At 42.7% G+C, this 23,967-nt stretch overlaps 2 protein-coding genes and 1 non-coding gene across 3 annotated transcripts in view; 1 reads left to right on the top strand and 2 right to left on the bottom strand.

Annotated features, from left to right (window-relative positions):
* Window positions 1-1,341: 1,341 nt before the first annotated feature.
* Window positions 1,342-10,623, bottom strand: PSMA3 (proteasome 20S subunit alpha 3). Its single transcript, XM_066321585.1, has 11 exons — window positions 10,562-10,623; window positions 9,605-9,687; window positions 8,947-9,070; window positions 8,136-8,237; window positions 7,942-8,015; window positions 7,307-7,379; window positions 6,299-6,364; window positions 3,715-3,761; window positions 2,118-2,185; window positions 1,905-1,969; window positions 1,342-1,530 (listed from the first exon to the last, which is right to left on the bottom strand). The coding sequence occupies exons 1-11, from the start codon at window positions 10,580-10,582 to the stop codon at window positions 1,486-1,488; spliced, it is 768 nt and encodes a 255-aa protein (XP_066177682.1). The 5' UTR covers window positions 10,583-10,623; the 3' UTR covers window positions 1,342-1,485.
* Window positions 10,624-10,717: 94 nt separating this feature from the next.
* Window positions 10,718-10,790, top strand: TRNAK-CUU (transfer RNA lysine (anticodon CUU)). The gene has a single exon. It is a non-coding gene; the product is annotated as a tRNA-Lys (tRNA).
* A 2,543-nt stretch (window positions 10,791-13,333) lies between these two features.
* ACTR10 (actin related protein 10) overlaps window positions 13,334-23,967 on the bottom strand; it is an 11,429-nt gene continuing 795 nt past the window's right edge. Inside the window, exons 2-13 of the mRNA XM_066321579.1 lie at window positions 23,081-23,153; window positions 22,185-22,267; window positions 21,118-21,226; window positions 19,230-19,337; window positions 18,976-19,043; window positions 18,601-18,680; window positions 17,599-17,634; window positions 16,266-16,345; window positions 16,104-16,177; window positions 15,184-15,265; window positions 14,348-14,549; window positions 13,334-13,807 (exon numbers count right to left, since the gene is read on the bottom strand). Coding sequence (XP_066177676.1) covers window positions 13,626-13,807; window positions 14,348-14,549; window positions 15,184-15,265; window positions 16,104-16,177; window positions 16,266-16,345; window positions 17,599-17,634; window positions 18,601-18,680; window positions 18,976-19,043; window positions 19,230-19,337; window positions 21,118-21,226; window positions 22,185-22,267; window positions 23,081-23,153 — 1,177 coding nt within the window. The 3' untranslated portion in view covers window positions 13,334-13,625. The remainder of the gene's footprint in view (window positions 13,808-14,347; window positions 14,550-15,183; window positions 15,266-16,103; window positions 16,178-16,265; window positions 16,346-17,598; window positions 17,635-18,600; window positions 18,681-18,975; window positions 19,044-19,229; window positions 19,338-21,117; window positions 21,227-22,184; window positions 22,268-23,080; window positions 23,154-23,967) is intronic.

Here is a 23,967-nt window from a genome sequence, read left to right as displayed (position 1 = left end):
CAGGGAGTGGCAGATCAGCCTGAGCTGATGCTTTAAGGTGCTGCTGAGGAGTTTCCTGACTGGTGCTGGCCTGTGACTCAAAGAGCTGAATCAGCAGGAAACTGCAGTAGTAAATTCAGTCTGGAGCCCTGGAATTCCAGTCTGACTCAATGCAGCAGCTGTTCCTGTTGCCTCAGGAGGAGGCTGCTGTCCTGGCCATGACTAAGGCTGGCTCAGGCTGGCCCCATCTGTCCCAGCAGGAGCTCAGGTAGCCTGAACTGACAGTCTGAGCCACCTCTGCTGCCTTTCCCGTGCCACAGAAAGGAAGTAGCACCTGTCCTTTGTAATCCTGGTACAAAGGAGACTGCAGAAGGGCAAGTATTTTTCAAACCACCTCTATAAAAATAAACCTGTAAGGGACAGCTTCTGTTTTAAGGGCTGGTGAACATGAGTGTGTAGTCCTAAAGCTGAGGAGTTTGATTCATTACACAAATATGCATTTTAGATTAGCAGGGCCTTTAGAATTTTAACTGCATGTACAAACAAGACTTCAATTTTAACTGAGGTTTAAGATGGTGAACAGAACACTTTATTACCTTATAGAATCGTATGGGTTAGAATGGACCCTCAAAGATCTCACTGTCTTCCCCTGTCATGGGCAGGGTCACCTTCCACCACATCAGGCTGTTTTCCCAGCTCATCCAACCTGCTGCTTCAAAACTTGGAAGTGACTAGAAGGGGCAGTCTGTTTTCCTAGGAAGTTGGGAATGACAGCAGCAAAGCTTGTTTTTGTCATCTGGAAAGGTCAACAATTCATGAAGCTGATTCAGAAGCGTGTTAAGAAACTAGACCTGAATAAAACAGTTTAAAAATACTTTGGCTTTTCAAGCATTAATTCCAGTTACATTGCTTAAGAGATCGCACAGCTTCAGAACTTAACACAGGCACTCTTTTAAACTGAATTAGTTTTTAATTCCTCCTACTCCCCCACTAAGCCTAGGTTTAGTACTTCACATTACCATTCCTTTTCCTGAACTCCTGGTTGTTAGAGGCTGTTGGGAGGTGTCAGCTGCACACATCACCCTAAACTGTAACCTGCTGGTAGAGCTGGCCATGTTCTCACCTCTTCTGCCAAGAGCAGTTGCAGACTGTGGCTGTGAACAGACTGCCACTTGTGCTATTGGTGCATCGAGGAAGAAGAGACTACTAGTTTTTAATATTAAGCTCTGCAGCATAAACAAGGGACTTGTCTAATGTCTGAACAGATTGTTTTTCTGTGCATAGCCTGGCTCAAATGGAGTGCTTTTCCTTCTTAATGTCTGTTTAGTTGCTGGCCTATTTGTTTTGAAATAAAAGCTAAGAGACAGTAAAATGGAAAATTTATTAGTGCAAGTTGGTCAGTTGGTTTCTTCCAACAAATACACAACAGCATCCCATGCATAATGCATTATAAACAAACCTGGTCTAAGATAAGAAAAGTTGGACTTATTTTGGAGTAACAATGTGTTACATATTGTCATCATCTGACTCATCTTCCTCTTTCAAAGATTCCTGTTTAAAAAAAGAAAGTGGAGTTAAAGAACAGTGTAACAGTTGTTTTATAATCCAGCCTGCAATAAACAAAATGAGGTTTGCTGCAGCTTCACACCCCTCTCAGTGTGTCTGGACCCTTACAGTCAGCAGGACAGTTCCCATCAGTACATTTACTTTTGAAGGAGAAAGACCCCACTTGTGGCAGGCTCTGAATTAACAGTTTCTGCGAGCAAGAACCACCCCTGGGTTACACTGTAGCCCTTCCTGCTGTCCCTTCCCAGTAACAGCAGTTGCCACTGAGGGGATGGGAGTTGGAATCAATGATACATTTTCCAGGCAGCTCAACAGTTTGTCAGGTGATGCACTGAGGCAACACTGAAGTCAGAACTTACCTTGGCATATTTTTCTGCTTCTTCTCTGATGTCTTTGGGAACAATTTCATGTTTTCCATTGGTTACTGCCAATAAAAAGAGTATGTCTTAATTACAATTCACACAAGGACCCTGACATACAGGGTGAATTTAAGAAGCAATGATTTTTTTATGTTAAGTACAAAAAGTTACAAATTTTCTGGAATGTTTATAGAAATTACAGAAATGCATTACTTTCTCCAACCCAGCTGAGTTCCAGCTCAAAAGCTTTATCCTTTACTTCATCGTGAACTATGTAGATTCTGAAAGGAACAGACAAAGAGCAGATTAGAACAGACTGACCAACAGGCTAAATATACTTTGTTCCTGTCACACATCTCTTCTTTTTAAGTATTCTTATGATTAATAAGAAGCTCTCCCTGTGCCTTCTCCCCACCAAACACCATCAGAGAATGTTCCAGGCTGGCCTAACACCACCTTCAAGCATTACAGCCAAGATGCAGGTTGACACATTCAAGTTTCCTAAGTCGAACTAACATTAAGATTTAGATACTGCAGAACCAAGGCTGCATCATCACTGCCTGCTGGATCGGTTATAATACAGCTTGGAGTGTATTTCCCTGCATTTCCCCTGTAAGCCTTACTTCAGTTTACACTGAACATGAAGTCCCAACACCACAGTACCTGGTGTCTAATCAGAAGTCTGTACATAAAGATTTCCAGTGTGCTTACTGCAAACATGGAAATGGGAATTTAAACTGCAAGTGGTATCACAGCATACACAGACCACTGAAATCACTCCTTAGGCTGTGGGATAGAAATGTTAACACTGCAATAACAAAACTGATTTGATTCATCCTGGGGCAGAACATACAAACAAACTGGAACAGTCCTGGGCTGAGACACTCAAAACAGCAGAACTCAAAATAACCTGTGGCTTCACCTTTAAAAAAGCCTGTATTTTGTATTTCTTAGTTTGCTTCAGAAAGCACTAAAAAGTCAGAAGTTAAAAAATACCAGCAATTCCTACCCAAGGTGGAAACCTTAGAGATAGTGGAGGAAGGCAGGATACCTTCAGCAGCACACTTCCAGTGGAAGTATTGTGAAACAAATACAAAGACTGAAGTGAACATTGGTGTCCAGGGAAATGTTCCTCTATACTTACAAACCCTCCTGTCTGTTAGCTGAGGTGATAGCTAGGTTCTTCTTACGCTTCAGCTGGTTACAAGCCTTTTTTGCAGCAAAGTGTGCCTTTACAAGCTCCTGAAGAAATCACTGCTCTGTGATTGCACTGCTCTGCACTGGACTGTGCCTGGTATTCTAGGTTTAAAAGTTATTAAAATCTTTGCTGTCTTGCTAAATCCTACTAAGGAGCTGAATTTGAGCTGAAAAACAGAACCCTGTCTAGAGCTGCTGCTGAGTTTGAGCTGAAGCAGAACTAGAACTGAAGTGTGTTCATTATTAGAAATTATTTTAAAATGTCTAATAATACAGCTATACTGCATATATTCCTTTAAAGAAGTTCTACTTTGCTTCTTTCCCAAGCACTTGAGTCTTTTTTTCAGGCTGGATCCAAGACCTCAGCATCATTTGCGGGCAGCTTCTCTCTGAAGCATCAGGTCATTGTTCAAACAACTCTTACTTCAGAAGCAGCACACCCAAGAAGTTTCCCTTCATCTGTCACCTGGTTTAAATATGTTAAAACCAGGGATTAGAGTCAGATAATTTAACAAACAATACCCAGTTTAAAAGGAACAGCCTCAGTTTGAAACCAAAGCAAGCTCACCAGTCTGGATTTTTGTCAAGTTGGAAAAACATGTCAGAGACTTACATTTTTGCAACTTCTTTAACAACATCACGGCAGGTCATTTCCTTCATCTGTAGGCAAATGACAAACACATCTAAGATTTCTATTAAGAGAATATAAATCTTCCCCAGGGCCAGAACAGGAGAGGCTGTGCACGTGCCTAATGAGCTTCATGTTCAGTAGTCAAAGTAACAGAAAAGCACATTTCTTCTCTACAATGCATCTTCCAACCTGCTCTACGCCAGTCATTCTTACAGGAAAGAATATTACAACTGAAAGATTCTAGGAAAAAAAAATCACCTACTTGGAAATTCCCTAGTTTAAAGCACTTAGCAGCTGAAATCTTAGAAGCTACACTGGTGATGCTGCCATCCTAAAAGCTTGACTTGTTCCAAGATGCTTTATGCTCAACACATATAACCACAGGGGAGAGGCACCAAATAATCACATGTAATATTCCTTCTAGGCTGCATAGTATTACTTTTGGTCCTACCAACATTTTATGGAAGTAATTTTGGGTATTATATAATGCCCCAAGAAGAGAATTGGTTAACAACCAACTACCTTGCCTGAGCAAGGCATCAGCATCTCATTTCATATTTTCTCAGTTATATCACAGTCTTTTAGCAGCTTCACAACTAATCAGAACGAAGGTTGGTGCAGACTTCTGTGACATCATAAACTTCTGTTTTATAGGTCAACTCTTCTGGCCTATGAAACAGTAATACATCCTCCTATATTTCATTAATGCAATTTACCATCTCTTCAATTCCCAAAATAATTTCGAACTCTTAGTCTGGAAGGTAGTTGTAAGGCACTGGTGAAGGGATTAAGATGACAAGAGTTCACGTGGAGAGTCACAGCCCTTTCTGGGGTGAAGCAATGAGAAGAAATGGCCATGCCTAGTTAGACAAATGTGCCATCACAATCCCATCTGGAGAAGTTCCCTGAACAGAGACCTATTGCCTTTGTGACACTCAGTCCAGAACACAAATGTAACTTGTGTCACACAAACTTTTAAATGATTATGTGTATTCATGCATATAAAGTTAGCAGTCAAACAGGAAACCCTAAAGCTCTACTACTGTCATACATATTTACAAAAAAGAAAACTGAAGTCAGTTTAATTTCTGCCATTATCCTTTTCCCATCCCAGGTATGTTAATTCTTCCAACAATGAAGGTAAATAATGTGAACAGTTTTATCCCAGCAATTAATTGTGATCACGTCCATGTATCAAAAAGCTGTAATAGTATCAGAGGAGCTGCAGGAGATCAAGAGATTAAAGCAGTCTCCACACAACTACAAGTTTTCCCACAGCTGAGTTCACAGACAGTAAAATGCAAGAGATGTGATCAATGCAGGGTTTTCCTCTTCCCCCTCAGCTACACCAGAGTTTCACACACTGTATCCACAGGAGCTGCTCTGCAGTCCCCCAAGGCAGGTTTAAATCCTGACTCCCTGCTTGCTTCTCCCTTTCCACCTGCAGTCATCTCTTCCAGCAAACCAACCTTAGCTGACCCTAAGCTGGATCACCCCACAAACCTTTTGTACTTCTGGTTTTTCCAATCCTAGCTTTGACAAATTCATTTTGTCAAAATCAGCTGGGACCTGGAAAGCTGCCCAGTCCACGGTGAACAAAAGTTACTGGCACATTGGTCTGTGACAGGATCCCACACCTGCAGTTCCTGGGGACATTGAACACACAGCCCTAAATAAACACCTGCAGCTGGGCCCTGTGCCACACCTCTGGCCCATGTGAAGTTCCAGTAATTCACAGCAGTAACTGCAGAACTTTTGGAAAATCCCAGCACTGCAGAGAAAACTAATTATTTGGAGTAAATTGTGTGTTACCCAGCACAGCACTGCCTTTTGCCAATGTGCACACATGGGAATTGAAACTATGATAAAGATCAAATGATCATGCAGGCTTTTTACCTTTAATTTAGTATTCAAGCATCTGAACCAGATTCAAAACTGAGTGAATCAAGTCTAGAACATTCTAATTGTTCCTGTCATTTTTCAGTTGTGGTGCCTACAGCACTATAAATAGGCTATTCTTAAAAACATAACAATTATATGAACTCTGAACATTTCCATGAACAGCTGTGACATCCCTCTGCAGACCCTCTGCAGTATCACATAAACAGTACATGAGACAGACCAGGAGAAAGATCTGGTTCCATGTTGTCTCCAGCTCCAAGGGTGTCAGATATTAAACACATGAGGAAGATGGAAACCTTTCAGGATTCTAACATAACATCAATCAGCTAAAGGGACACGTCAATACTTTTTCGTTGTCTTCTCTCCACAGACCAGTTTGTCCTTAGCAAGAGCAGCCTTTCTGAACTTGTTCAACCAAAGAATCACCTAAAACCTTTGGGTAAAAACAGATCCAGCACCCTGCACAATGCTGCCCTGTGGTTTTCGTTCAGAATGAAAAACATATTCATACTTTTGCATTCACTCTCTTACTTGGGTCACTGGCAAATGTACAAGGAAATATTTCATGTGCTTCTCCTGCATTTTATGTATTTCAGGCACCAAAAGGTAACATGGTAAGGCAGGAATATTTGTCTTGAGACAGCACAACACTGTTACATCATACCTGAAGTTTTTCTATCTCTGTTTTCGCAGCCTGCCTGGCTTTACCAATGGCACAACCCCAATAACCCTAAAAAAACAAAGAAAGAAACAAATAGTATGCAATGGTAATTAAATACTAGATCCTCTACACATCTTAATGTCACTCAGCACATGACAACACCACCTTACTCACACTGAAGCCAAAAACCCCTCGGTATTGTTCTGTCTTGGGGCACATCCCCAAAGTGTTGAATAGAGCCCAGTTACTACATCAAGTACCACCATTATTGACAGAAAAGTGCTCAGTAATTCCTGGGCAGAAATTTATCAGCTCTAAATGTTGTAATAGATTTTTTAATGCTAATTAAAAATGGAAGAATAAACTAGAAATAGTTTGAAGAGAGAAATTCTACAGGAACTACAGAAGTTCTGCAGGATCCAAGCTAACCCCAAGCTAAACCCACCTACTGTGCAAATATATTTGAAGTGTAAGCACATAAAAATGAGGCATTTCTATTTCTCTCAATAGCCATGGTACTGGATATATTGCAAGAAAATTTTAAGAAATCCAGCAGTATGGGTGTGCATCAACCTGTGTGTAACACACAGCTGGAAACGCAGCACTAACAACAATTAACAACAATTCCATTTTGATTTGGTTTGCTGCTGGCAAGCTGTGCCAGAGGAACAGCCCTCTCTTACCTGAAGTATTTAAAGAGGGTATCACTACAATTCTTGCCTTTTTGGAGGAGTGCATGGGAGTTTTCACTGGACACAGCCAGGTGGATGAACTCCCAATTTCTGACAGACAAGTTTTAAACTCATTTCTCAGAAAGCACTTCTAAGAAATGCACAATGTTAATTTAACAAGGACCTGCAAACGAGCAGGAGTGATTCACCAGAGATCTTCCCAGGCCAAAGGAGAAAACAACAGCAGCTCTTTTGGAGCAACAGTTATTATTTTCCCAACCAGCAACTTCAAAAAGAGGAACTTATACTAAGATGGGAATATTTTTTTTTTAACACTCACATATGAAACTCCTGATGGATCAATCATGTACAGCTGTGCACCATCATCACTGTCATAGGACCCCAACATGAAACTGGAGGAGAAAAGAGAAATTAAAACCTTTCCTTTTACCCACACACCCAGAACTCAAGGGAGTTTCTAACATAATTCCTAGAGCAAAACTCCTCCTGTCCCATTACACTCTGTTGAGCAATTTGCCTCACAACAGCACCTGCACATTGCCAGAAACATTTTTCTGATCAGTAACCTGGCAGCAGATCTGCATTTATCAGACCCCTCACACCAGAATCACACAGGAGCTGTAACCTGGAGCTCTTTAGGTGTCAGGGCAAGCAGGATTGCAGAGGGAAGTTCTGCTTTCACCACCATAACAGACTGAATGGCATAAACCCTCAAACTTTAAAAACCAGGGACAAATTAACCAGCTCTGTAGAAACCTGGCAGAGCCTTATGGGAATATGAATTCCTCACCTGAGGTGTTAGACATACACAAAAAGAAAGGAGAAGGGATTCTTTAGGAGATGAACTGTGGGTTAGTAATTCCAGGTTTCAGAAAAGAACTCGGACAACCAAAGCAGTTCCAGCAACTGTGAACCAAAAGATATTTACAAACAGAGTGTGTCTGCAAGACTCACCTGCACCCAAAAGGCCTGACAGCACTGTACAGGGTGTAGGCATGCACATACATGGCCACTCTGTCTGCAAGATGCTGTGTGGAAAAGGGGAAAATAAAGCACTTATTTAAAGGAAACCTTTATTTACAGAAATAAGGAATAAAATTCAATTCTCATGTCAAGAATAAAAGCTGAGAGGTGCACTGGTCTCTTACCTTGAGGGGGATGTCATAGCCATAGTTAGACCTGAAGTTGGAAGCCTCTTCCCGGGCGATGTCTGCCAGGGAGCGCGCGTCTGCCAGGAGCCCCGCCACCGCCTGCAACGAGAGCACACACTGCTGGCAGGAGCCCAGGGATCCATTCCTCCACTGCCACGGGAGAACTCCAACTGCCCACCTGCCACCAGCCTCCAAACATGCCAATACCATCCTGTAGTAACAGAGTTTTTCTCTAGGAACATCAGTATCTTTATGGTAATTATCATCTCGTGATTCACTGTCACTACACCGACTCAAACAATCCTTCACAGCTTGTGTATTCACCGGGTTTCTCTCACACAGCAAACACTCCTTGACACCCTTCTGATATCACTGTTAGGACAAGCCAGTCCTCCATTCACAAGTGTTTAAGGAATTCAGGTGATTCCCACATTGCTGAGAAGAAAATCTCATATGGAGCATGTTTGTCCTGAAAACACCTTATTTGGTAACTATGTAAAGAAGTGTCATTTTAACACTTGTTTACATCTACATACAAGTCTGAACAACTGGAAAAGCATTTCTAAAAATTTAAAACAGCCTCAATCTTCTACTTGAAGTTTGGATTTTACTTATGCATGTTTTAGTGGAAAGAAAAAATTACAGAAAACAGTAAAAAAAAACCAAAACCACTGGCATTTCTTTACACAGCCATATTAACATTACTTCCTTAATCTACTTATTTTTGATTCTCTGATTGATAAATTTGTCCTTTTGAGGGGGGGTCACCTTACAATTTATGCAGACCTAAAATGCAATGGCACCTCACCATCCCAACATGTCGATCAACATTGAAGAGGCGTTTGTTGGACCCCTCTTCATAAAGCTTGGATAGGACTAATTTTTCTACTCCAAAGACAACACCATCTTTGCATCTGATCCCAATTGCTGTACTGGAAGACAAGAAAAATGTCAGTTCCTCACAATGTAAAACACTTCACAGAGAATTACCAAGACAAGAAGAAATAGTGATTTCCCCCAAGGTAGGTTTGTAACAACTTCGGCACGGAAGACAACAAAGGGGTGGAACTAAATGGTCTTTAATGTGCCTTTCAACCCAAACCCCATCCTGGGATTCTGTGATTCTAATCCTTATCTGGAGCAGACCCTGCCCCTAAAGCACAGCTGGGATTTCCACTTCCCAACATTCCTTCACACACACTCCAGGCAAGAGAGACACTCCCAGAGCAGCTGGTGCAGCTTCAAAAGCACTTGGAGGTCCTCCGTGTCTTGAGGAATCCCTAGGAAGCTGATACACATTTCCAAGGAAGGTCCTGAGCATGTCTCAACCCACATCCCTAAAATGAGCTTTTAGATCAGAACTCATTTTACCACCACGATTTCACCCTCTTGTTCCCTCAGTCCAACAGCACTGCTTTAAAAGAAGCCAAAAGAGCAGACATTTGATGCAGATATTTGTATCTTACCTGCTATTCTCCACCGCTTTCATAGCATATTCCACCTGAAACACTCTGCCATCTGGAGAAAACGTGGAAGCTGACAGGTCATACTGAAGAAGAAGACACAATTCTCAGGAAGAAAAACCCAGATAATATCACAGCATTTTCAGATCGAGCCTATTTATTAAAAACATTCGAGCCTGTCACTGCCAGAGATAGTGTGAAGTCCCCAAAGAAGAATGACCCCTTAGATAAGATGTAGAAACAGAAGAAAACACAGACTAAAAGCCAGGAAAGGCCATTTCATCAGTGCTGGATGTACCCACACTGCAAATCCTGAATGTGAAATCACTGAGGGTTGCACAACACTCAAAACCTGTGGGAGCTTTTGTGTGCCTTTATATTGCATAGAATCCCAGAGGGGTTTGGGTTGGAAGGGACCCTAAGAATCATCCACAGGCAAGGACACGTTCCACTATCCCAAGCCCTGTCCAGCCTGGCCTTGGGCACTTCCAGGGATCCAGGGGCAGCCACAGCTTCTCTGGGCACCCTGTGCCAGGGCCTCCCCACCCTCACAGGGGTGAATTCCTCCCCAGTACCAAACCGAACCTTCCCCTCTTTCACTCTGTATTACTCTTTGTCATATCACTACAGCTCCAATCAAGAGACCTTCCCCTGCTTTCCTGTAAGCCCCCATTTAATTTAAACGTACGGAACACAGGACTATATTTGAAATACACAGAAGTATATTATGTAGAGAGGCATAATAAATATATTGTCCCAGCGCCCGCCCCGCCCCACCGCCGGTTCCCCGGGCCTGCCGGGCCGCAGTGACTCAGCCGCCCGCAATGCCCCGGAGCCGCCGCGCCGCGCTCGCTGCCGGCAAGAGGCGGCCGCGGGCCGGCGGGGGCCGGTCGGGGCGGTCGGGCGGCCGCGCTGTGCCCGTCACGGCGCTGGCGGTGCCGCCCCTCACGCCGCACTCACCCCAGTGCCGATGGAGCTCATGGCGGCGCCGCTCCCAGCCCGTCCCGTACCCACCGCCCAGCAACGCGCGCTCCAATTGGCCGCCGCGCCGCGCCGCCTGAGTGACGTCACCACGTTCTACGTTCAATTATATGTAATGTGATCACTACCAGCAGCGCCCGGCTAGCTCAGTCGGTAGAGCATGGGACTCTTAATCCCAGGGTCGTGGGTTCGAGCCCCACGTTGGGCGGATGCTTATTTTTGAGCTCATTAGAGGGTTTCGGGGGTAAAATGCCGGCTCCAGAGGGAAAAGCCGCCTCTGGATACCCGCGGGGTAATTTTAAAAGTGATCGGTAAACGCTGCATCGGTGGGAAAATCAGTTGTTTAAGTGACCTGAATGCCGGAATGAGCATTATCAAGTGGGAGCCGCGAGTAGCAGGGCAATGACCACAGAACACTGGATCTCTGGAAATTTTATTTTCTTTAAAAATTACGCGGAAAACAAATGTTAAGCAACTAGGAACTCTGGGCTCCCTCGCAGATAGAAAGGAATTACAGAGATACCTGGATAAAGTGGAGAACTGGGCAAGTACCTGCCATAGAGCCAGTATGGGATTCTCCATCTAGGATGGGGCAACTCAGGTTAAACACACAAACTACAGGAGAGCAGCCAGAGCAGGCCCACGGGAAGGGAGAAAAATCTTCCTTGTGAGGGAGGTGAGATCCTCTGATGCCCCTGGATCCCTGGAAATGTTCCAGGCCAGGTTGGATGGGGCACGGAGCACGCTGGGATAGTGGAAGGTGTCCCTGCCTGTGGCAGCAGAGGAAACTGGATGGGCTTTAAGGTCCCTTCCAACCCAAACCATTTTGGGAATCTGTGGTTTGCGTTGGTCCATCCCTGAACAGGCTCTCCCGGGAAGCGCTCAGAGCCTGTCAGAGTTCAATGAGCATCTGAACAATGCTCCTAGCCACAGGATTTACTCCATGTAGCTCCTGCAAGGAGCAGGGAGTTGGACTCCACGAGCCTTAGGGGCTCCTTCTCACTTGAAATAATCTGATTCCTTGAAAAGGGAGATGAGGGAAAGAGATAAAGCCGCTGCCCCCAGGGACCAGCTCCTGCTGATGCAGCACTGACATAGGCATAGCACAATGGGCTCGTGCATATTCCAAAATCCTCCTCCAGTCAGCAGGACTCACCTGGAACTGTTTACAATCGGCCAACACCAACCTGGTGGAATGGCATCCAGTGCAGAATCAGGAACCTCTGAGGAAAACCCCCCAGTTACTGCGGAGGTTTGTGCCTGTCACTGCCCTTCCTGCTAAACGAGGCAGGCTCACTGTGAATGTCTGCGGGGAGGACCCACGGATCCCTCAGCTGTGCTGGGGACGGAAGAACTGCAACACTTAGCCTGTAAAACCCAACCATTTCTACACCATTACACATATAGGGTGTCATCTCTGAGGGCTTTCCAGGGCACGCCATTAAGAGTCTTTCTCACCCCTTCGATGAAATAAAAATCTGCCTTAGCAGGTCCCAGGACTCTCCACTTAACCCAGCAGCAACACAGGAGTGAGGAATTCTGTCCCTGCCATGTGAAACAGAAGCAGCTGAGGCTGTTCAGTGATGTAGAAACCCCACAGGAGGAGATCTGAGTGGGCAGGAGGAAGATGAGGTGGCAGAACACGCCGGGAGAGGTCCTGGGGTACATGCATGCAGCAGCACGAAAATACCCCCAGAAAGGGAAAGGCTAAGAATATCCTCAATCTCCTCTGCTGCAGTCTGCTGCAGTTCAGGAAAATGACATCACTGCACCACCACCACTACAGGCTCTGTAGGAGTTTCATCTCCTGACTCCTTCCCACTGAGAAGGGAAGGAGCTCCCAGCTCCACGGGACTCGTGCAGATGGCAAATTCCTCTCTCAGGAAGCTCTGGCTCAGCTCTTACTGAGCTAAAATATAACCTGCACCCCAAATCATCCAGATTGTGACTGAAAATGAGCAGCACAGCACAGGCTGCATGTTCTGTGCACCTAAGACTGGCTCTCTGTGCCTGGCAATGAGACTGTGTCCATTTATCCAGCCTGGAATGGCACCAGGAGCTGCTCCCTAAAACACCAACCTCATCCCAGGACTATAAAATCTAACAGCACCTGTAAAGGAAAAGCACGTAGGAAACACACTGACAAAACCATGCAGGAGTCACTGAAGTACTGCAGCACACTCCCTGTGTCAGGGTTCACCAGAAGGGGATTTCTTTAAATACCAGTTTGACTGGCAGAGTCGTGCTCCAGGCACACAGCAGGTGGGCAGCAGGGAGCACAGAGAGATCTGTCACAAAAAGCACGTTTGTGCCGACAAAAGACTCCACCACTCCACAAAATGTTATATTTATCTTCCCAAATTTGAGACAAAAATTGGTTCTCAGGGTAGGATTGAAACCTCAGTAGCCAACAGATACCAGCAGTCACCATGTCAAGTTTGACCTCACAATTGTTTGTAATTAATTTATAACCTTACATGGCTGAAATCTTTCTTGGATAAGACAGAGGCAGAGGTTTTAGATCAGCACTATGAGAGAATTTCAGGCAGAAGAGTTCTCTGCTAAAACTCTTAAAACAGGGGAAACAATGTTTCCACTATCTTTGCTAAACAGCCCCAAACCATTTTTTCACATGTGATTCAAGGGTGGAATATTTTAATACAGAATTTGGCACAAAAAAATCCCACAGATGTTTCCCTAGTGCTGTTCATTCTCCTCAGCATGCTTAAAATGAAAATATCTTAAACCAAATTCTCTCAGCAATGCCATTTACTATACATATAAATAATAAACAACTCAGTAGGGCACAGCTTGTGAGGGGACAGAATCTCTCTAAAACAAGACAAAAGAGGAGTTGCCAGAGTTCAGTTTGTAAACTATAACTGGACAGGGTTTTAAATAGTGTTAGTGCCTACACCCTGACAACACCCACACTGTTCATATTTAATAGTGTTACACACAAATTAATGAACAAAAAACCAAAAACCCCAATGCACATGGATTTAGTTGGAATGGGGCAGAATCTTTGTGTGGATTTAAGTGCTTATTTCTCTGTGGAAAAAGCCCTTTTCATCAGTGGTGGAGGTGCTTTTCCAACATCAAACATCATTTCCAGAGGGGGGTTGTTGAGGCAGCACCAGTCGGGGATCCGGCCAGTCTGGCTGTAATATTCCTTGGACACAGAGCGGCTCCCAAGGATGTCCTGCAGTGCTCCAAAAATGGCTCCTACGTTATTGGCAAAGAAAAAAAAAAATCAATTTTGCATTAATTCCATGTAGAATTTCTCTTTCTACTTCTTCCCACCAAGAATATGAACTGCGATTTTTTAGCTCTCTCCCTAAATTTAAAGGGACAAATGGATATTGCTGCTTTCCTTTTCAGTAGCCCATTTAAGTCCCAAACTGCTTCCATTTATATCCTTGGAAAGTAACTGAAAACAAGGAATCATCTGCTCTCTGCTATCAGCAAACTTGGCTTGGTTGACCCACTTCTTACAACAAAGCTTTCATTTTAAGCACTTCAACCAAACCTCCTTGAGTTCAGGGCAATTTCTTCCCCCAAAAAAGTTGCCCCGCAAATTCACAGCAGCTGTGAGAAGAGTCAGCCCACAGCAGCTGGCCAGGAAAGGAAACCATCCTAGGATTTGGTGCACAGAAATGGTTCTGGTTTGCTAACCCTAAAAATACAAGGTTTTATTCACTACAAATCCCACTTGGAAGGATGGGTTTTTTTCACCCTTTGCTTCTCAGTTGCTCCCATTCTTACCTCCCAGCCAGGCCACGCAGTTGGCTTTGGCAGGAGGAGTGTGGATCCTGAAGGTTTTAGTGGCAAGAGCTTCTTTGTATTTGGGTTTCTCCACCAGGTGCCTGATCTCCGCCATGAGCCTGTGCAGGAAGCCCGGCAGCATCGCCGTGCCCCCGATCACCACCAGGTTCTCTGCCAGCTGCTTCCTGGTGTCTATGGGGCACTAAAGCAAACAGGGACACCAAAAAAGAACCAAAATAAATCAACCTGTATTAGCTTGAAGCCATTCAGAAGTCTAGAAATTCAGTCCATTTCTATGCCCTCCAATTGCTGTTTTCTAACCAACAAAACACTACTGTTTTCTAACCAACCTAACCAAGCTAACGAGAGAAAGGCAAGGGAAATGCCTGGAGGGGCAGAGGTGAAGGCTCCAGGCAAAGAACTTCTTAAACAATTTGTTTTCATAAATAATTCTAATTGAAATGGTTTCCATATCGGCCAAGTCCATGGCTCTCCAATAAATTGCATTTCTGCAAACTTATTTAAATGGCATCAATAGCTACAGGGAGCCAACTTTAATTAATATACATACGCCACAACATAATGAAAATTTCCATTTATAGTGGTTTCCTAATGCATTTTTTCCTACATATAATAAGAAGTGAAGCATTTGTATATGCCAAGAAAAAAATTCTGCAATAAATTTGATATATTGCCTGTAATAAAGATGTCCAAATTAATTTTGTTCTAGCACAGGTAAACCAGCAGCCTGCAGGACACAAAGTCTTGAGTCATTTTTAACTGCAGGTTCTCTAAGGCTAGAGGCATTCCCTAAACTGTTTCTAATATAAAAATACCTGAACAAGTGAATCCAAGATCAAAGTGGCAACAGATGTCTCTTCATTATCCTGTTCAAAGAGGATTTCCACCACGGAGTCTCTGTGGCACAGAGAGGGAGTGAGTGTTAATGAGCAGCAAAACCACACTGAGCTGAGCTCAGGCCCAGCAGAGCTGGGAGATACCCCTAAGCCTTCCTGCTGCCAACACTTTGTCACTCCTGTCACACAGCCCATGCACCCAGCAGTGCCTGCAGAGAGGGGACAATCATGGAATCCTTGGGACAATCCTGGAATCCTTGGGAAAGACCCTTAAGGTTATCACATTCAGCCCTCAAGCCAGCATCGGCACCTTGTTCACCACTAAACCATACCCCCAAGTGCCACATCCACATGTCTTTTGAACACTTCCAGGGTTGGTGACTCCACCACTTCCCTGGGCAGCCTGTTCCAGTGTTTTATAACCCTCTCAGTGAAGACATTTTCCCTAATATCCAATCCAGATATTGCAGGGGTACTCCCCAAGTCAACTTGAGGCCCTTTACTCTTGTTCTGTCCCTTGTTCCCTGGGAGCAGCCCCCACCTGGCTGCACCCTCCTGTCAGGAGTTGCAGAATGAGAAGGTTCCCTCTGAACCTCCTTTTCTCCAGGTTAAAATCCCCCATTCACATCACTAAACCTGTCCTACTATCAGGCTTTGATACTCATCTCTCTTCCCCCATCCCTCCAACCTCACTGCTCTCATCTTCCTCTTGGAGCTCTGGAGAAGACACCTCCCTCCCATGATGGGCTTGCACTGTGCCCAGCACACAGCTTTCACTTTAGAGGCATTAAAAGCATATGCAAGTGTCACATTAAAATCCAAATTTATAAAAATTAATGTGCTTTTAGAGTTGAAATATATCCTTGTAATCACAAACACTCTGTCATGGCATTTCTCACCTGATGGGGCCAACTACATGGAGAATCTTTTCTCCATCCAAAGGATAGTCCACATCTGGAGGCGGTGAGGGACGCTGGAAATAAAAACAGACTTGTATTATTATTTTAGAGCCCCAAAAGGCTGCAGCCACCTCCAAAGAGCAGGAAGAGCTTCATCCTCACCTCAGCACTGCCATCAATGTTGAACTTGGCTGCCTGGATTTTCAGCCCCCGCTGGAGATCACTCACAAAGCACGTGCGGACTGTGCACAGGGAAAGAGAGGGGCACAAGTGAGGCCTTGGTGGATCCTTCCATCACCAGTAAAGAGTCATTTCTCTTCATTTAGAGAAGAAAACATACTCCAGGCCCTTGCTGATCCAAGATATTACCAAATAAATGCAAAGAGAAGCAGTCTCTACACTCCAGCAGAGTTCAGGTGCTCTCTAGACCATGAGTTAAATGAAGCTGACACTAAAATTCTGTTTGAAATCCTGCCTGTCCTTTCTCACACAAACCACACAAGATTTAAAGCCAGAGGGATGTTCCAAATGGTGCCTCAAGGTGCCAGGGGTTGTATCCTGCCACTACTATGGCTTCAAATGAGGCATTGCTCATCTTCTAAACAAGCTCCTACCACAAAACATTTCCCTTACTGCAACTCTTCACCACCTTAAGAATTCCAGAGGGGTTTTCTGCTTCCAGACAACACTGACAGAGCACAGTCTCATCTGTATGCCAGCTGCTACTGTTATTATACACTTATTTCATTGTATTTGGCACAGGTGAGCATCTTCCACATAAGCTGCTGTCACAAAGAATCAACCCCTCGACACACAGACAATAATTTCATCCCTGGCCTGTTGTCTCTGGTTCCAAAAGACTGCAAGGAAAACACAACTTGACAAAGTGTGTGCAAGTCCAGGAATCAGAAAAACAACTTCCATTTCACAAAGCATCAGCTGCACTTATTTTGCATTTGACTGATGGATTTCTTCCTAATTTGACCCAAGGGATATATACTAGTTACTGTTTCTAGGAAAACACATCTTTTCTGTCAGCTGCACATGTAACAATTACATGGGAATTCATCCAAATTCTGTCCAAAGACTCTATTTTTTCTGGTGTAGTAAATAAATATAGTTCTTGTCTCCTCTTGCCTACCTTGATTAACACACCAAAATATCTTATACTTTTTTATTGCCTTTAAAGCAGACTGAGCCTTCCTAGTTAATCTATAAACAAGACTACACAGCAGTGCAAATGCTCTTTCTGTCCCCACATATCAAATATATTTAAAAGTTGCAACTCAACAACAGAGTCTAAAGTGAAAGAGGAATTCAACAACTTGTTTTGGTTTTGTTTTCAAAGAGGAAGAACAACACAAGTTCATTCAAGAGGTAATAAATACAGCAGAGAAGAGACATAAATTCCTAAACATAAAATATTGCACACCTGCTATTATCACACTACTGCGCAATTTCATACACTAGAGTTTCACAAAGCAAACAAATTTACCTTTTATATCCTCTACTATATCTTCTGGGACTGAGCCTTAAATAAAAAAAAACAAAAACAGTTTCATTCTTAAATTCTCCTCCTATTTAAAAAAAAAAAAACTTTTGCTCAAAGTTTTAATTACATTTAATATATTAAACTTTCACTGACAGCAGCTTTCAAAGACTTCCAAAGCAGAATATATATCAAGAACAGAAATAAGATAAGTCTATCTTTGCTCAAAACAGACTGAAAAATTACTACAGAACTTTTATCTCAGCCTTTATTCAAAGCTACTGTGAGAAGAGGCTTACCATGAAAATAATATACTTGTTAAATCAAGAATCACAAGGTTGAAAGAGACCTTCAAGATCATCAAGTCCAACCCAGCCCTAACAACTCAACTAAACCATGGCACTGTGGAGTGCCACATCCAGGCTTTGTTTAAACACATCCAGGGATGGTGACTCCACCACCTCCCCGGGCAGACTATTCCAGTACTTTATCACTCTTTCCATGAAAAACTTTCTCCTAATATCCAGCCTATATTTTCCTTGGCACAGCTTGAGACCGTCTCCTCTCCTTCTGGCAGCTGGTGCCTGGAGAAAGAGATCAACCCCACCTGACCACAGCCACCTTTCAGGGAGTTGTAGAGTGACAAGGTCCCCTCTGAGTCTCCTTTTCTCCAGGCTGAACAACCCCAGCTCCCTCAGCCATTCCTCACAGGGGTTTGTGTTCCAAGCCCCTCACCAGCCTCATTGCCTCCTCTGGATGGGCTCAAGTGTCTCAGTGTCCTCCCTAAACTGAGGGGCCAGAGCTGGACACAGCACACAAAGTGTGGCTTCACCAGTGCCCAGTACAGGGGAAGAATGACCTCCCTGCTCCTGATACAGGCCAGGACGCCAAGAAAGAATCCAGGCCACGTGAGATGCAGTGAATCCTAAACCCATTTAATTCACTGTTAGGATTAACAGCCTTTCCCCAGTGCAGTTCCCAGCACAGATGCCCCATCCCAGTCCTTACCCATCACGGAGGGAAGGCTTTGTCCTTTGGCCAGTCCTGTATCCACCGTGCACTGTTCCAACAGCTGATACTCCAGCTCCCTAAAACAGTGGACAGGAGGGTGGGGAAAGACAACAATGAGCTCAGCCTGGCTCTCTGGACTACACTCCAGGAACAGGATTAATTCATTTAAGTTACATCCTTCTAAATATGAACTTAATAAGACCCCGTTCCCACAGTTTTTACCACAACAGGAACAGCTGCAGAGTTTTAACTGTAAAAACTGGATGATGTTACAGCAAGTTAAGATTTAAAAGAGGAATTTTAGCTCATGGTCAAAGAGGAACGTTCACAAATAAGTAATTTGTAATCTGGAACGGATAACTATGAACTTACTTGTGGATGGCCTTTCCTCCCAGGGGAAGGGAACCCCAGCAACTCAGGATTGGAATTCCCTCGTAGATCTACAGGAAGATCAGGAAATTCTCCTCTTTTTCATTATGACTTTTCAGTCTGCTGGAACTAAATGCCTTTTCCATTCTACAATCCCTTGCATCAACCACTTTCTAACTGCTTTTGTCCAAAGTCCATTTCTAGTCAATAAAATCTCAAGTTTCACAACAGCCCCAGTGCTGAAAACGAAAGGATACAGGCAGCACCAAGCTTTCTGCATATCCACAGTCCAGCACCATGGCAGAGTTGATCCCCAGGGTCAGGAGAGACATCAGGTGACTTGGAGCAAACAAAACAGAAGGTACCTACAAGGAAACCAAAAGCAAAGTTGACAGAAGAGGGGGAAAAAAACAAAAAAAAGGCAAAAAAGAAACATCAAAAAGAAGCATCAAAAGCATTGATGCCTTCCCTGAATGGCATTTCAAAAGCAAAACCCAAACAAGTGTACCTTGAATTATTCCAGTACTAATCTAATGAACAAAATACAAGAGGATTCCAAATTCTGTGTTCATCTTCTCTGTGGTGCACACCTGGGGCTTCAGTAATGATGAATGTTGGAATGGGCTTGTAAGAAAAGCAAGTATTGGCTATAAAACTCAGGTCAAGTTTCTTACTGTTCTTGAAAAGAAATCAAAGAAGCTGAAGTCCAGCTACTTGAAAAGCTGTAAAAACTTGAAGATGTGAACAGAAGTGCTAGAAAATCCATAAAAGTGTGCCTTATGACAAACCCTGCTGCAGCCAAACAGAAGAGGCTGTTTGAAACACTCTCACAAAAACAATGTGGAAACTCAAGCTAAAATTACATGACAATTACTTTCTTCTCCCAGAATTCCGTAAATAATATTTCCAAAAAAGCAACAGTTTCTTTAAAGGAACACTTTGAAGAGTGAATTAAATGAGAAACTTCAATAAATTCTACACTTACAGGAAACATACTGACCCTTAACTCAGAGATAGAAGATAAAATATTGACCCTGTATTAATAAACTACTCTTTGCACCAAATAGATAACTAGAAAGCAGAGAGAATTAACCTTCCATCAGTATTAACTGGCTTCTTAACAAGTTACAAAGTCTACCCACCAAAATATGACTGAATACATAAGCCATTTTTGACAAACCATTGTGCATGGGATGTGCCTTAGCTGAGACATCTTATTGCTGTAAAGGGATTAGGAAAAAATACGTCAAAAAACTGACTCAAATCTTTCAGCAAGTCATCAGAAAATTTTACTAACAGTAAGAAAGGATTATGCAGGAATTTGAGATTAACTGGAAAACTGTGTTGTGGAAGGACACTGAAGAAGTTCTGCAGACAAACTGGCTTCACTACTTTTTACAGAAAACCCTTAACCCTTGTTGTGTCTGAACTGAAGAAGCATGGAGTCACCTGCTAAAACATTTTCTATTACAACTGAGCCAGAATTAGGTTCAGACTTTTCCAAGAATCCTTGGCTGGTTGGGTTGGATGGAACCTTAAGGATCATCCAGTTCCACCCCCTGCCATGGGCAGGGACACCTTCCACTATCCCAGGCTGCTCCAAGCCCCATCCAACCCAGCCTGGAACACTGCCAGGGATGGGGAAGCCACAGGTTTGTTTTTTTTTTTTCCCCACAACTTTTCTCCATAAAGACTGATTAAGCAGAGAAGATATTTGATTTCAGGTAAGTTCCTCTCTAAATGACCACAGCCATATACCAGGCAGATATTGACTGTGGCAGAAATCATGAGACTTGCTGACAGGGCACTAACAAGTGTCTAAATATAAATCCTGGCTGCAGGCAGTGCTCAGTGGGGATTATTGGATCTGTCTGGGACAGGGCACTGTGAGCTGTATTATCTACAAGCCAGGGAAGCCTTGCAGAATCTTGTTAATTGCTGCTGCTTTGTGGCCTCATGAAGAGTCAGGATAGAACACGAATGGTCTTAAATCCAACTTCCACACACCCTCATCTGATTTTTCTTCTTTATGCCTCCCATTCTTCTGGCATAATTTTTTTTTTTTCCTCCACATCTGGTATTGACTTGAAGCAAAATTCCTCCTAGCAAGCAGAGCAAATGTACACGTTTCTGTCAAACACTTACCTCAAAATGCTTGAAAAGGACCCTGGTGAGGGTGTCCCTGAAGTGTGAAGGGCACAGGACCGACTCGATGATCACAACACGCCGGTCCCTGGGATTCACCAGCAGATGCCTAAAAAAAGACAAGATGTGTCAAATGAAACTGGGAAGTTTAAGCACATTTTATGAGATCTATCCTCCAGCCATATTCCATTCGCCTCAAAAATCCCTAAGATTTGCATTTAGATAGCATTTGCTACAGTAGACCCCAAAGTCTTTTTCACAAATCTAAAAACCCCAATGCTTGCCTAAAATAAAGTCAGGAAACTGAGGCAGGGAAAACAAGTTACAGAGCTTTCAGCCACTGCATGTAGTCCTGTATATTCATTATACATTTCTAAATCAATATAAAGTAATACAAAAATACGTCATCAATGGCTTGTCTAGAGGCATAAAGCACATAACAATGTTGAATCTGATACTCAGATGCTCTGATTTCAGTGGAAGGGGATGAAATTGTCCTGATTTCAACTGCAAAGTGGTGGTCCAGGACAGGAGAAAAAAGAACCCATCCCAGAGCAGATCTGAGGCACAGAAATTAAATCCTGGTTTCCCTGTGATGGCTTTCACTGTGTAAAAATATGGATTGGAAGCAACGAGAAAAGACCAAGTCCAATTTCATTATTCACTAAGGGTACTAAAAACAGAATAAAGAGATGTATTGCTGAGGTAAAAACATCCCACAGGTAAAGATCTCTCTTTCCAAACCACTGTGGAGAAAGTTCTGCACTGATAGGAGCTTCAGCCCTACCAAAATCAATGCAGCTCCAGAGATAATGCCTTCCCCTTCTCAGGCTCTTCATAAACACCTCAGCTGAAAGGCAATTTATCAAACACTTTCTGCTTTTACAGAGCAACTGCAGGACAGGAACTCTTTGTAAGATAACCTGGATCTCAGCACCACCAAACTCCTCCTGCACCAACATGGCCAGGCAGCCCCTTGCAAAGTCTTATCTCTGTTTTCTTATCTAACCAGACAGTGTCCACCCCCTGCTCCCAGCCCTGGAAGTGCTCAGAGAGGTGTCTCTCACCTGAAATACAGCATGTGGATAAACTCCTTCAGGTAGGAATACAGCTCTTCTGTATTGATGTTGTACTGAACCACCTTGACAGGCTGGGAGGGGAAAATATTCACAGTCAGCTCAAACGCAGGGCAGTGATTATTTACATAAAAATACATATTTATTTAAATATTCAAATGTTTAAGTATTACTTATATGTTTATATTAATATATAGCTATTTACACATGATATAGAAAGAAATACACATGATGCATACATAATATATATTTCATCTGATATAATATATAAACACTCACTCTTGCCTGATTTTTTCTTTATTTTTAAAAAAATCTCATAAACTCACCCCATAACTAAATTCCAGAGTTAATTAATGCAAATTTTTCATACAGGCAACTTAGAATTAGTTTTCCAAATCTGCAACCCTCTACGAAAAGAAAAGAAAAAGAAAAGAAAAGAAAAGAAAGAAAAGAAAAAGAACAGCAAAGAAAGGCAAAGAAAAAGAAAAGAAAGAAAAGAAGAGAAAAGAAAAGAAAAACAAAAGAAAAGAAAAGAAAAGAAAAGAAAAGAAAAGAAAAGAAAAGAAAAGAAAAGAAAGAAAAGAAAAGAAAAGAAAAGAAAAGAAAAGAAAAAACAAACAAAAACAACAAACTAGGCAAAGCAATTTCTTAATAAATGTCCCAAAACAAGTTCCATGGGAGCTGAGCAGCAATTTGCACCAGCACTGGCATCACATTTACCTGCACCTACTCACAGTTTTTATTAGCAGCAGTTAAAATAATGAGAAATATAATAATATTTCAGAATATTTTATTCAGGCAGTGAAAAATGGCTTGTGATGAACAGAAAAAGCATCTGCAAATTCTTCCTGCGCCACAACACACCAAACACCATAAAAACAGTTCACCTTTGAGACATCAGGTTTCTTGATTTCACTGGGGATGATACATCTTGGTCCTGTTTCTCCTGCAAACCCACACCTGAAAGAAAACGTTGAAAACCTGATTCTTTGACATCACCATTTGACCCCCTGGGCTTAACGACCATCAAAGAGTAATGAATTAAGGAATTATGTTACTGCAGAGAAGGTTTTGCATGCAGTTTTCCTATCCAGCCACTTGGAGATAAATTTAAAGACAGATTAAAAGATAAAGTTTTTTTATCTTTTTTTATTGACTCCCACAACAAAAGGATAAAAACAGCAGTAACCCCAAACCAAACTTTTCAGAAACCCACCTGGTCTTCCTCAAACACACAAGAACCAAAGAAAGGAAATCAAAGGCAAAATGAGCTCAAGGTTTATTTTAGTCTCAGTGCCTGATATTTGTTTCACCTCTGCCACTCCCAGTAACTACAAATCTCAGAAGAAAACTATAGTTTTCTATAAAGCTGCTGGACTTGGAGCACTTTTAATGCAAGAAGTCAATTAATGTTTGATTTTTGTATTTGGCAACTGTCAACGTGTCAGATCATTTCAGAAAAAAAAAAACCCTTGAAAAAAAAACACAACTCAAAATTTAATTTTCTTCTTTTGTCTCAGATATTCTGCAGTCCCAGTGTGTACAGGCAATTTTCCTTGAACTTTCAGCTAATTTCAGCCTTATTTGGAAAAGAACAGACATTTCTTGTATCATTACTTCTATGAGAATGAATGCTGGAAACAGACCCTAAAAACACACTGTTCAGGAAAAAAGCTTTTCCAAAAGAGCCTTTTATTGGATAAACAATGCCCGGGGAATAAAAGTTCACAAACACCCCAAACTTGGGAAAAGCTTTCAATTGGCCACTCGAAGT

The sequence above is a fragment of the Sylvia atricapilla genome, chromosome 6 (genome assembly GCF_009819655.1).
Source record: "Sylvia atricapilla isolate bSylAtr1 chromosome 6, bSylAtr1.pri, whole genome shotgun sequence".
Lineage (NCBI taxonomy): Eukaryota > Metazoa > Chordata > Aves > Passeriformes > Sylviidae > Sylvia > Sylvia atricapilla.
Note: the sequence above shows the minus strand (reverse complement) of the source record. Positions and strands in the feature narration are given on the sequence as shown.